Below are 14,049 nucleotides of genomic sequence, written 5' to 3'. Positions count from 1 at the left end.
GCAGTAAAAAAGTAGATTTGAGTAAGAAAAATACTTAAGTCGAAATACAATAATAGAACCAGAGCGTATTAGATAGAGGCTTTGGTAGCACTCACATCATAAGACACATCATTATCTGATGTCCTCTGATTCTACAAGAGACAGACATTAATATATTTAATTATTGCCCTTTTCAAGTGAAATGGAAAGTTGATTTATTAATCAATCACAGAAAACACACATTATTGCATCATCTCCATTGTATAATAGAGCTACATTTACATTTAAGTCATTTAGCAGACGCTTTTATCCAAAGCGACTTACAATAAGTACATTTGTCTAAGTAAGTGAATCAACTATACATCAGTCATAAGTAAAACCTTCGATAAGAACAAGTGCCATCGGCAGTCACAGTGCTAGAAAAAGGATGAAACCAAGTTTTATTTTTATTTTATCGCCCTCTCTTCTTCTACATTGGTATTAGAATGAATGGCCCCTGTGGTCCTGTGACGACTGTTCACCGGAGCTCCCCGTCATTATGAAGAAGTAGATACTCCCTCACAGAGTTGGGGATGTCCAGTCTACTGACAGCTGAGTGGCACAGTGCTCCTATGTGCCGGCGCAGGGCATAGCGACATAGGTGCTGCAGGGAGCGTGGCTGACCACTCATCTGTCGCACAGAGTCAAAGAACGACTGGTGCTTCTAAGATGAGAGAGAGAGAGAGAGAGAGAGAGAGAGAGAGAGAGAGAGGAGGAAAACAGATGGAGGATGAGGTTGATCTGTCAATGCAGTGATGGAGAAAATCTTTTTTTTTTAAAAAGCGATGCACAGCAGCAGAACACAAGCACTAAATGAATGAGGCAGGCAAACCTTTTGTGTCTCAGCCGATAGGGATTCCATCCAGTCCTCAACGGCAGGAACGACAGCATAAGAGTTAAGCATCACCTCCAGAGTGGGAGGGGAGAGGAGACAGAGCTTCAGCATCTGAATGGAGGAGAGCAAATGGATGAGGGGTCATTTGGGCTCCAAAGCTATGGTTAAATGCCCACCTCATCCGTCCTATTGTGGCCTACCTTAGGCGAGGCAGGCTGAGCCCCGTGATTCAGCAGGGAGCGCGCAATAGCATCAAGTTGCTGCTCTGGATAGTCCTCCACCACCTAAACACAGGGAAGACACTTGTTAGCTGTGTTTTTTAGTACTCATTGATAATGTGTGTGTGTGTGTGTGTGTGTGTGTGTGTGTGTGTGTGTGTTGTCATGTCTAAATTAATCTTTCAATCATGTGTTGATCCTTTGTCCCTCACATTCTTAAACATGTCTTCTAGGTACATTCCTGTGCTCATTCACCCCCTGTATCCCTATTCCCTACATGTATCCCCACCTGCAGAAGACAGTCCATGGGTGTATAGCCAGCACAGTTGGCTGTGTCTGCACTGGCTCCATGTTGCAGTAGGATATCTGCGATTCGTGGGCTACAGTTTGCACAGGCGTTGTGCAACGGGGTGTGCTGCTTCCTGCCTGCAGTGCGGGGGTCAGCTCCTGCTCCCAGCAGCATCTGGACCACACGGAGGTACCGCCCCGCCTCGGCAGGCCGCTCAGCCCCAGCACAGGCTGCATTCAGAGGGGTCTCCCCCTCACGGTTCCTGGCTAACACATCAGCCCCATAGGACAGAAAGAGCTCCACATGCTCCTCCAAGCCCCGTCGAGCCGCCACATGCAGGGGTGTCAGCCTTGATTCATTGGACGACACGTTCACCTCGGCTCCACCTAATAACAGATGCTTAGCGCACCTGGATCCAAGACACAACCATATGTTCTCATTCACAGAAAATCAAAGGCAACACATGAGAAAGAAAGAGACTGGACGAGAACACAGCAGCAGCAATAACAGCCATTGTCATACAACATAGGTATAACATTGACATTTCTATACTACCCGTCTGTGGTACTAACATTAAAACATTTCTCTTGGCATATATAAGTGACCCAGTGTGTCACCAAAGCCACCGGTACTGTCACTCACTGGAATGTCTGGGTGGAGCTGCAGAGGTGGAGGGGCGCGCTGCCGTCGGCTGCCAACAGCTCAGGGTCTGCTCCGTGGTTAAGCAGTAGCTGAACGCAGGGGGCATGGCCACCTATACAGGCATCATGCAGGGCAGTGTTACCACCGGGGTCAGCATCCACCTCTGCTCCACGGAACAGCAGCTCCTCCGCACAACCTGTGTGCCCACTGCTGGCAGCCAGGCGCAATGCCGACGTCTGCTTTACCTTGGTGCTCAGGGTCCACATCCCTGCCAGAGGAACAGAATTAAGCATTAAGCTTCACCTCATCACCCATTGGGCAAAGGGTCATATCGAGAGATGCTTGAATATGTATATGTATTTTGTGGATAGAATAAAGAGAGATTGACAGTGATTGGCTGGTGATTAACAGATCTGAGAGGAGTGCACATATGACGTACCAACAGCAGTGAAGCATAGGTATTAGTGCAGTATAAACAATGAGGGGATTGTATCATCATCAATCTAATTGCCCAATAACATGCATTTCTCCCTTCTATTGATTCCATTGTCCTTTATGCAATAGGTCTGAGACTTTTGTTATCTGTATTGCATTGACATAATCAAAAAGTGCCATGCATCTCTTGTGAGTGAGTGGGTTGTATTGTATGTATTTGACACACCCATCTCCGGAGCCCACACCATCTCCTCATGGACAGTCTCCATCAGTGCATTGACCATCGCCGGGTCCTTTAAAACAGCGTACACTCCTTTCATGTCTCCACACATGAAGGTGTTGTGGACGGCGGGGTCTCGGCAACGTGCTGGTGGTGGTGGGACCCGGACCTCCTGGAGGCGCTGCTGCCTGGGAGGGGGCCTGGGGGCCCGGGGGAGAGGGGCCCTGGTCATTGCCCTCCTGTGAGCCAATGCCCGCCGAGCGTCCTCCCAGTCCTGGATCTCCTGATCCACTCTCAGTGAGCGCAAGGAGGCTGACGAGAAGACAAACGTTTCCCGAGACATGACATCCAAAGCTGGAAGAGAATCTCCTGCAGTATCCTAGCTGAGGAGGTCAAATAGTAAGAGAGGTCTTAGACAATTGAGAGCTACTTTAAGAAGAAATTAGCCACTTCCAATTCTACAGCTTGACTCAGTGCAAATTGCATGAGCCTTGCCTAAAGGAAAAACACAACTTTGTGGAGCACTAGAAACAACAATAACTACCTGGTCTTTAGCGTTAAACAGCACTGATGCTACTGATTATATAAAAAGAAAGATACAAGTTTACTTACGTATATAAACGTGACACCTCCTCAAGGATTTCGTTTTTAGGTGAGTTCAAGTAGAGAAGGTAAGAACCCAAAAAAATCATGTGTTTTACAGAGACGTCCAAATGAGAGAGACTTCCCTTTTAGGTAACTACAGTCACAAGATTGTTGTCCTCGCAATAGTTTTAGTGCTTGTTATAAATAGACGGGAACACAAGCTGATATTCTGCCACTACCCTACCAAAGATAGTCAGCAGATGGCGATATTGCATAAGTGTTTACTGCGCTCTTCCTCCTTTTCTAAATACCAAATCGGTCGCTAGGACTTATATCTGGTAGTCCGTCAAACAGATCTGAGAGCAAAGGATAGTTAATTAGTAGTACATGGATTCTGCCAACCCTGCTATGGGGGCCAGCGATGAGCAATTTCTGGTGGAGCAGGACATTCTGCTGGAGGGTTTAGTAGCTAGGGGGCCGATTTGGAACTCAGCCTTTCTCAACGGCACGCAACGTAAACATTGATTGCGTAGTGACGTTCTACTTGAACGTGGCGGCGCCAACCTTACACTTCAAGCTGCAGCTTGTACCTAATCTTTGCAGAGTTGTTTTATAGCCAATACAAGCCAGTAGAGAATGGTTACACTAAATGTTATGTGATTATCGACTTTACATTTAGTATTGTCATAATCAGTCAACGCGAGATCCACATCCTATGACTGCGATGGTAAGGAAGGCTCAAGCTGAGAGTCCAGCCAGTTCTTGCTAGACTAGTAGCAGAGCTAGTGACTTCTTCACTATTAATTTAGCCAGCTAAGGAAAAAATATTATCCAATTAACTTGGATAGATAGTTTAAGTCAGTCTGCGTATATCAGATGACATATGGATCGTTAGATATTGATCTGTAGCAAATACGTATTCGAATAACTTTGTCCCTCTCACTCTATAGACTTGCAAGTGGAATGGATTATTTAACGTCGGGGATGATGAGGTGATCCCAACCGACCTTCTAGCGCACCTGATTACAATATTGATCTGATTATTCAGTGTGTGTTTATTAGTTTATTATTATTCAGGCTATTGCATATGTTGTATTCTGTCTGTTGCTATACAGTGTGTGTTTGGTTTCTGTAGGACCTACTGGAGACAGACTGGTTCACTCCACCAGTGGCTGGTCCTGCCAATGTGGCCACTACAGCACCCTCCTGTGTCCTGCGTGCCTCAACTGCTGCTCCCGATGGCCAGAAAAACCTCCACCAACCATCCACAGAAGGCACACTAGGCCATAGAGGCCTGCAGCATGGCTCAGGGTCACAGAACACCACACAGAAGAGGGTTGGACAGACTGCTGCATCAGGTTTGAGACAGCTCTCTACATCTACTTCACTGCGCTCATCCCCTGCACCCCCTCTCCACCCCCCTGTACTGAGCAAGGGGCAGTGTACAGCTCCTGGACTGAGCTCAGCAGCAGGCCAACAGAATCATTCAAACACTGGAGGACAGCAAGACGCCCCCTTGCCTCAGGACGACTTTGATGATTGGGATATTGACCTGGCAGACCTAGATGAGACCTTGGGCACTGGGGCCCAGGTCCTAAAGACAGTTCCAGCTCCAGCTCCAGCCATGCCCAGTGATGATACTGTATCTCCAGCCAAAAGGCTGCGCCACTCAGCCTATGGTGGGGCTCAAACAGTGCCAAGTGTGGGGTTAAGAGGTTTCAGTTCCTCCAATCAAACATCCGGCCTGTCTGGTAGTAACTTTCCCCCCAGGGGCTCATCCACGGTGCCCTTCCCCTCTCCCGGCCCAGCACGCCCTGCTTACCTCTCAGCCCCACATCAGAGCCCAGTGTTTCATGACCTGACCATGGCTTCCCCCATGTCCAGTCCCTTTCCCAGGCATGTCACCCCCAGGCCTGTCAGAGGGCCTTCGGAGTTACAAAGACCGTGGGCCACCCCTCTGCCACAGGGACGCGGCCTGTTCGACCCTATATCCCCAGCACCCTCTGTGAGGCCCTCTCTCACCCACTGCTCTTTCCATACGCCCGTCCTCACTAGTCACCTGGTCCAGCTGGTGTCTGACTCCAACAAAACACCCCAGAGGTCCCACTCTAACCACACCCGGCCCAAGACCCCCCGCTTCCCTGGCCCTGCTGGACTCCTGCCTAAACAGGTGAGTCTTATCCTGCTATTGTGTGTGTGTGTGTGTGTGTGTGTGTGTCAGATTGAAGAGAGAAACGCATCTCATTAGTAGCGTTAATGTTTTGGAGCTCATTGTTCATCATTACCATTAGTAATAATAATACTGTTCTATTTTTGCTCATATATATTATTCCTGCCATTCCCCTTTTTGTCAGATTTAATTTAGGTCATGTTCAAGTACAGTATGTCTATTATTCAATGCACCCTATGTGCTCTTGAGATGAGTTGTTTGACTAAACTCAGCAGATGTTAGATTGGACTACCATGCTATGCTGCTGTTTTCTCTCCTCTTGCCAGGTTCATGGGCAGAGCATGGATGACATTGTGGTGGCCATTCCACAGACGCCTGCACATGGTGCGATGGCTCGACTACCCAGCCAGGTACTCTCAGAACGATGTCACTGTGACACACTCACCATCTCAACACAGCGTCTGCATGAACACAGTACTGTTTTCCAATTAGTTTTATATTCATGTTCAAATCACATTGAAAGTTGAGTTTTATGTCTGATGCTCTTGTATGTATGTCAGTGTTCGAGTCTGTCCGTCTGTCTGTCGTGTTTTTGCGATTACGTGTACCAATGTGCGCGGGTTTTGTGTTTAAACCTGTGTGTCCAGGTTCCCAGCTCGCAGAATGAGCAAGACGAGTTCAGCGGAGGTCCGTGGGCAGCGATGAAGGCAGAGATGGGATTGGAGGAAAGGAACCCCTCATGCTTCCTACACTCTTACAGCGTAGTTATGGTGCTTCGCAAGGTGACCGGTTCTTTATCACCTCAGTCATGTTCAGCCGACACCACTCACTTCATTACTGACTGACCATTAGCTAGTTAATATTAACACACAACGTAAGAGACAACGCATGCATGCCATCAACTCAGCATATTTGGCCTTCATGAGCATGGTTTTTGCTTGCGCGGGGGGGGGGGGGGGGGGAGAGAGATAAAGCTTCTTTATTCTATTGTAATGGTCCTTGTCTCCACAGTGGCAGTCGATCAGCATAATCAGGGCAAATGACAGGCCCTTGCCTGAAGTGTGTGTTTGTAGTTATTATCCCAAGCATGATCACTCATCAATCACTCTAATGGTTATTCTGTTGTTTCTCACTGTCTTAATGTGCCACTGCTGATGGCGCTTTGGCATGAATAATTTATAACTCTTTTAACTGACTCAAGTTGATGATTGGCAGGTGTTTGAACTTGTTTGTTCATTGAACTCTTTGTTGCCTTTGATCCCCCCTCTCTTTCTCTCTTCTCTTTCTCTCTTCTCTTCCTCTTTCTCTCTGTCTGCCCAGGCTGCCTTGAAACAGCTGGTGAAGAACAAGGTCCCCAACATGGCGGTGATCCTGAAGAGCATTCTGCACACGCATGCTGATGCCAAGGCTGTGTTTAGGGATCCCACAGGTACACTACCCTCCATACACACACACACACACACACAGATGAAGATACACACGTGCATACACAGACAAAGATGAAGATACCCACGTACACACACACACACACAGATAAAGACACACACATACACAGACATACATACTTAAACAAAATAAATCTAATTGTTCACATAAGCGTCCAGTAGAGAAATGCTTTCGCTGGTGGAACTGCTCACACAGCCATTGTTATGCGTGTGTGAATCTGAGAGGCGCTGTGTGTGCCTAAAGCCTGACTTTTGCCTACTGACTAACTCGCTTGACTGAGCAGTATGCTATGCTTGATTTCACCCACCCACACACATACACACACACACACTGAGCAGCTTGGCCCAGTGTAAGACATCTGGTCTGTCCTCTCCTGGGGCCTCTAGCCTTAATTCTTCCTCCCCATTCTCTCTCTCTTTTGCTTTTGCAGTCTCTCTCTCTCTTACTCCAAGAGTACTTCTTGAACCTGGCTGGTCATTATGTCCTTCAGAGAGCCCCCAGCACGAGGGATCCTGATTAGACTTATAGGGCCTACTGAGATTATAGACACAACGCAGTGGTTGTGTTTCTATGTATTTGTGGTTAAGTCATGTCAATGACAGGAGCAGTAATACATCTCTGTCTGTGTGTCTGTAGGTGAGATGCAGGGCACGGTCCACCGGCGCCTCCTAGAGGACAGACTGGGGGAGCTCAAGACAGGAGCTCTACTGCTCCTCAAACAGGTAGGACTATTCATCCATTTTTTTTTTCCTTTGGATTTATGTAGGTACATATCACTGAAGATTTACATATCGAATCACAATTAGCCTATACATGAGTTAAGAATCTATGATCCAACTGTATTTAACTTGTGGTCATGGCCTATTCTAGCCTCAGCAGTGTACACTGTACTCTGAGAAAGAGATATGAAATGATCTACAATCATCTTTCTTCAGTCAGAGGAAATTAATAATGGTCAAGGTTATAAAACCTATTTTGAGAGCATGGAACACTAATGTATAGTACAGTATGATTCTGTTTGGTTATTGGCTCATGGCCAGTGTCTAATATCCAAAGTTTAGAATAAAGTACATTGAAAGATCGGACTATGTTAATAAGTTCATGTTGTACAAATGTCAAGGGTCAATAGCATTCTAGGGTTGTTAGGCCTAGAATGAAGAGCTATGCATATGCACCAGACAGTAGGTGAAATAAAACTGGTCAAACATGTACGTTTAGTAGCACTCCTGTTTTATAATAATCACATGACCGATATTGATAAATGACAAATGATAATACAGTAATTAATTAAATGAATGTGGCCATTACCCTGACTAATTTAGCATTTGGCAGGGTTTTTCGTTTCTGGATGAATGAACGCCAGACATTTTCTCGTTGTATAACCACAACCTCTGTTTGTCTCCGTAAAGGTGGGAGTGTTCTCGCCCTCCCATCGCAACCATTATCTGAATGTCACGCCCAACAACCTGCTGAAGATTTACCCCGCTGACGGCGTCACTCTGTCCCCCACGCGGCTCTGCCCACTCTCACTGGTGAATGGGGTTTCTAACAAGTTAATATCACACAACATGTTGATGAGGAAATGAAGGGACTTTGTCGGCCGTGTTGCATGTGTTCCTCACTGAGGTGTTTCGTTTAGGAGCCTCTGTTGTCATCGCCTGGGCAGTCCTCCAGTGTCCCAGGAGCCCCTGTGTCCCAGATGGAGTTGCTCGATGAGGAGGAGGTGTGCAGGGAGGAAGGTCCAGCCCCCCAGCTCCCAGTAGACTCTGGAGCTGGTCCCAGTGGGGCTCCCCTAAAGCTAGCTGGCACTGCAGCACCACAGGACCAGACCTGGGATACAGGTGTATACTTTAACATGTGTGTGTGTTTGTGTGTTTGTGTGTGTGTACACTGAAATTCCCCTAACCTTTGGCTGTGTTGTGCAGATGATCTGGATGAGCTTCTAGGGGAGTTACCTGTAGAGTCCTTCAGCATCTGACATCAGCCACACCTGCCTAACCAGGACACAACCCTCCCCACCTGACAAGCCCCTTCTACTTTGGACACAGCGCCTGGACACCGACAGCACCTCCTATCACAGAGCCCCAGTTCTAACCCCCTGCCGGGAATCATAGCTGTATATGCACAAAATATCTTGGTAAATATGTATATATATATATGAAGACTTATGTTGAACATTCTAAGTGAAAAATGTATGTGAAAAGTGTTTGTTTAAAAATACACCATACACTACTGAAAATGGTCTCCTTTGATTTCTTGACACTGTATATTCTCTCTATAGGCTGATCACAGACAATAGATTGGTCCCTGACAATAGACTGGAACACAGATGATTTGGGTTTACTCTGTGTGGAATGTCTGTAGAATACAATAATCTCACATGGACTGTCTGTGATGGTGAATAAATTAATGTGTTTTTCAGCGCATGTTTTTGTATTAAACACCTCTTAAAATCTGACTTGTTTGATCGAAACTTATGCCCTTGTCGCACTTTGCCATTGTTATCTATTACATAACTGTCTAAAGACCTCAATTAAAGGCCCACTCTTGCCAGTTTTACTTCCTCTGCTCATTACAACATAATTGTACATTTTTAACGAGACCATTGTGAACGTCTATTGTTGAACATGTCACTTAAGTAATGAAGGAAAAACCCAGACCATATTTGCTTTGAAATTGCTGCTCTGAGCTTGACAGGTGAATGAAAATGGAGCATGAGAAACAGCCCACACTCCTCACTCAGCTTGCGCACCACTCCGCTCACGTCCTCTGACTGACAACATGTTTTTATACCAAAAAAAACCCTCACCATCCAGGAGGCCACTGTGGGTGGCAGAGCAAAGGTGACAGGCTTGTCAAATGGGACTGTGGAAGGCAAGAGATTAAAGTGATTCAATTGAATCAGGTTTTTTTTATTTGTTTTTTTCAATGCTGAAATATTTTAGTTTAATTTTTTTATGGTGATGTGTTGAACTCGAAAGTTGGAGCCTCGTCGATGGCTTCTGAAAGAAAGAAGAAGTAATTTTTTTATCACTGTTACTTCAGTCATACTGTATGTTACTGTAAAGAATTTAAAGTTTAGGAAATAATCTTAATGAAAATTATTTTTTTGCATTCACACAAAGCAGTAAAACACAAAGTGAGCAACTGCGCTGGATTGTCCAGAGAGACACACCTCAGTCAGAAGAGCCGCGATGTCCACGAGGAATCTGAAGGTGAATAAAAGAGAAAACATATTGAAATGTGTAATCTACCGTGTATTAGTATTGTGAAGAGGGGTGATAGCACTGTATTCTGTATCAAAATAAATTCCCTCTGGTTTCAATTCATGACCTCAACGACTGTCTCCTGAACAGTCTCTATCAGAATGGCTGGGATAGTATTGACCTTACCACAACACGCCTAGGAATGGCTCCCAGGGGACCACAGACGAACCTCTCCTCAGGTTCCTTATATTCCTCAGGAGCTGCAGAGGAAAGAACAAAACATCACTGTCTGTTCTAAACAGCCATAGCCAATACTCAAACTTGATTTCTGCAGGGCCTTTGGCTGAGGGCTGTAGATTTCTGTCATGAAGCCTGCAGCCAAAATATTGTCATATTCATAAGAAAGGCATTGACTGGCAAAAAAATCATTAATGGGAATCTGATTTCCACCATCAAACAGAGATGCCTTAGATCACCTATCTGGATTGTCGAAGAGAAGAGAGAAAACCTATTACTCAAATGAATACTGACTCTCCAATGGGAATGGCACTGGGCTGGGCGTCATCATTGATACGTGGTCCAAGGGGAATGGCATCAAACCTGGGTGTGTTAGCAGGAGATCATCACACAGTTATGAATGGCTACGGCAGAATAAGGAGTTAGCCTGTCAAGAAGCCTGCTAACAAGCCTAATTTGACACACATAAGGGTGCATTGACAGACATAAAGTCACTGATGGTTATCTGATGCCAACAAACAGTTATTCAAAATGTTGGATTTTCTCAGATCACCAGCACATCAGGCTTGTAGCAGAGTAAAGAGAGGACACTTCTAGTTGAACTCAATACTGACCCCCGATAGGCAATGGGATGGGTGCCATCTGGGTTGCCAGGTCCATTGGTCCCAGCAGTGGTCCAGGTTCCTTGCGTGGAGTTGTTATAGAACTCACACAGGGGTAGAGCAGGGTGGGATACTTACCCCCGGGACGTGCTGTTAGTAGGGAAAACAAGATCACGTCATCATCATCATTATCATTATCATTATCATCATCCTCATCATCATCATCATCATCATCATCATCATCATCATCATCACAGTCATGATTGGCTGATGCATTATGAAGACTGATTTATACCTCCAAAATGGCATCTGGTCCCATAGGAGTATGATTGCTGATCTAGGATCAGGTCCTCATCTGTCCCTATAATCTTATTCCAAAGGCAAAACTGATCCTAGATCAGCACTCCTACTCTGAGACGCTTTGTGAATACAGGCCCAGCCCAGCTTTTCATAGTGGACGCAGATATCAATCTGATAGGGGTTTGTATGTATACCTTTTGTAGACATCTGCATGTATCTATGACATGACATTTAGCCAAAACAATGGAAATCTGTGCAGGGACTGGCTTTTTTGGGGATGTGTGTGAATCTCCACACAGGATCCATCCACAGACATCTGCTATTGCCCAAGTGAACACGGAAGGTATAAATTAAGCTTTAAGCACACGTGTAGGCTCCAGTCATATTCACCTGCTCCTCTGGAGTTCATTGTGGTTGGAGGGGGAGGAGCGCTGGAGTACCCTAAACCACCTGGCTGAACCGCTATCATGGGCACCATCTTGGGGGTCACCGTTTTAGGAATAGGTGTTGTTGGTGGTGGAGGAAGTGGTGTAATTGGCTTGCTCTGTGAAAAATAAGAAACTAAATGTTAAAATTATTTGTAAATATGAGAGGGTCTGTCTTGGAGAAAACTCAGCTCACTGAGACTAAGCTGAATAAGTAAATGTTGGATTAACAGAAATGCTCTCACAGTTTAAATGAATACAACTGTTACTACTGCTTTAGACATGGCAGTTAAAAGTGAATACCTCGCCCTGGGGCTTGCTGGTGTCCACCCATCTGTCAATGTTCTTATCAAAGACGCACTAAGGAAGGAAATGAAAGGGATGACAATCAAACCAGAAAGAAGAAAAACAGTATAATACAAATTGTAAAGCCTTGCTTCCTGTTTTAAGGTTTGTGAGGAATCTGGTTAATGTTATATTATTACTTGTGTCTCTATTACTTTAATACTGATTGTACTGGAGTTAGCTGAGACTCAACAAAAAACACTTTTTATTATTTTCTACATTTATCCATCACTCCCTAATAATCAGCACCCGATCTACAAAATCCCTCCCTGTGCAAAAGTTTCCTTGTGCAAAATGGCCAAAGATACTGTGTTCACTGAGATTTCCCTAAAGGTTATGATGAGCGTGTTTCTTACAGGTTTATAGTCATCGTCCGGGAGGAACGCCTCTTTCTTCTTCTCCCTGAAGAGCCAGCTGGTCCACCCCTTCTTGGCCTGGGTCTCCAGCAGGGACCCAGCCCCTGGCTTGCTGTTTTCAGCCTCTTTGGGTTTAGCTGGCTGGCTAAGGGCTGCCTGCTGAGCTAGGAACACGAAATCAACATACCTGCTCCGTACGTCTGAGAAGAAAGAAAACCTCTGCTCAGTACAGCATGACATTAAGCTCAGTTTCAATATAGGACAGACAGTATTCCTATTGCTGACCGTATTTATCCCTCAGACACACACTACTTTTGTTATGAACTGTGCCTTCTCTTCACAGATGCTCAGCTGCTGAAAGAGAGACCATCATCCCTCATAAGCAAAAATCACCTTTTCTCCTGGCGTAGAAGCCTGGACCAGGATTCTCCTTAGGTGGTGGAGGTGGTGGTCCAGGATAGGTCTGCAGTAGACATCAGCCAAGCAATCAAAACAGGACACACTTTGATTAATAACATGACACTGCTCATCATTTGGGATGAAGGATATACACGTGAAATAGAGTGAGCTTCTAGGGCCGGTTTCCTGAATATAAATTAAGCCCAACCCTCGACTAAAAAGCATCTTCAATGGATTTAGTCCAGGACTAGGCTTAATGTTCAGCAAACCGCCTTCTAGAGTGAGCTACACATTGCCTATTCTGATTAAGTTGTGATTCATGAGATAGAGATGTGTATGGTGTCAACAGTAGATGAAATGTGGATCTCTGGGTGCAACTAGATCACAGTCCTGCTCCATGTCCTCTGACAGAGTGCATACCTCTGTGTGTAATCTGGACGGAGCACTTACCTTGGGAAGACGTGCCCGCTTCTTTGGGACAGCGCCAAGCAGATGTTGCTGCAGCTCCCCACTGACATCCATTCTGGGTGGAGCAATCATCTTCCCACCTGGAGCAATACCTCCAATCTCCTCATCCCACATAGGAGGAGGGATCTCAAGGAGAGAGTCCCTGGTCAAAAATCCCTTTAGCCCCTGTGGAGGGGTGTAAGGCTCTCGGGACGAACTCCGGAGATACACCTCCTCCAACAGTTGAGGGGTATATGGCCTACGAGGGACGACGTCAAGGTCCCCCTGGGGAGCTTCAGCAGAGGCCCCCTGGTCCCTCTGGGCGTTCAGGCCCCCCTGCGGAGGCACACTTACCCCAAAGAGGGAAGCCTGGGGAGCTTTTTCAGGGAGGACAGCTTCGTCGTCCTGGAGAGGCATACTCACCTCAAGGGCGGGCACCTTCTCATCCCTCTGAGGAGCCTTCTCAAGGAGGACATTCTCACCGTGGTCCTCTTGGGGAGATGTCTCAAAGAGGATCTCCTGGCAGCTGGCAGCTGCAGGGGCCACCTTCATATCAATGGCCTCACCATGGTCCCTCTGGGCATTCAAACCGCCCTCAAAAAGGGGAGCCGGGTGAGCTGTCTCAATGAGGACAGCCTTGTCGTGGTCCTCCTGGGGAGCTTTTTCAGGGGGGACAGCTTCATCATCCTGGGGGAGCACACTCACAGCCCCGTCCTCCTGGGGTGGCACACTCACCACAAGGGCGGCCTCCAACTCGTCCCTCTGGGGAACTTTCCCAAAGAGGACCTCCTGGTCCTCCATGGCAACTACAGCTGCGGCTGCAGGGGACGCATCCATATCAACGACCTCCCCATGGTCCCTCTGGGCATTCAAG

At 46.4% G+C, this 14,049-nt stretch overlaps 2 protein-coding genes across 2 annotated transcripts; one reads left to right on the top strand and one right to left on the bottom strand.

Annotated features, from left to right (window-relative positions):
• Positions 1–402: 402 nt before the first annotated feature.
• asb16 (ankyrin repeat and SOCS box containing 16) lies at positions 403–3,000 on the bottom strand (the record flags this gene model as incomplete). Its single annotated transcript, XM_083677875.1, has 6 exons — positions 403–682; positions 851–964; positions 1,054–1,137; positions 1,361–1,769; positions 2,003–2,270; positions 2,664–3,000. 6 exons carry the CDS (start codon positions 2,998–3,000, stop codon positions 497–499), a joined length of 1,398 nt encoding a protein of 465 aa, XP_083534001.1. The 3' UTR covers positions 403–496.
• An 841-nt stretch (positions 3,001–3,841) lies between these two features.
• On the top strand, positions 3,842–8,939 carry hrob (homologous recombination factor with OB-fold). The gene is made up of 10 exons (XM_083676738.1): positions 3,842–3,969; positions 4,193–4,234; positions 4,378–5,412; positions 5,739–5,822; positions 6,060–6,194; positions 6,733–6,841; positions 7,495–7,580; positions 8,268–8,390; positions 8,498–8,699; positions 8,784–8,939. The coding sequence occupies exons 1-10, from the start codon at positions 3,958–3,960 to the stop codon at positions 8,834–8,836; spliced, it is 1,881 nt and encodes a 626-aa protein (XP_083532864.1). The 5' UTR covers positions 3,842–3,957; the 3' UTR covers positions 8,837–8,939.
• The last annotated feature ends 5,110 nt before the right edge of the window (positions 8,940–14,049 follow it).

This window comes from Argentina silus, assembly GCF_951799395.1.
Source record: "Argentina silus genome assembly, chromosome: 9".
NCBI lineage: Eukaryota > Metazoa > Chordata > Actinopteri > Argentiniformes > Argentinidae > Argentina > Argentina silus.
The sequence above is the reverse complement of the archived record's forward strand: the minus strand, read 5'-3'. Positions and strand labels throughout refer to the sequence as shown.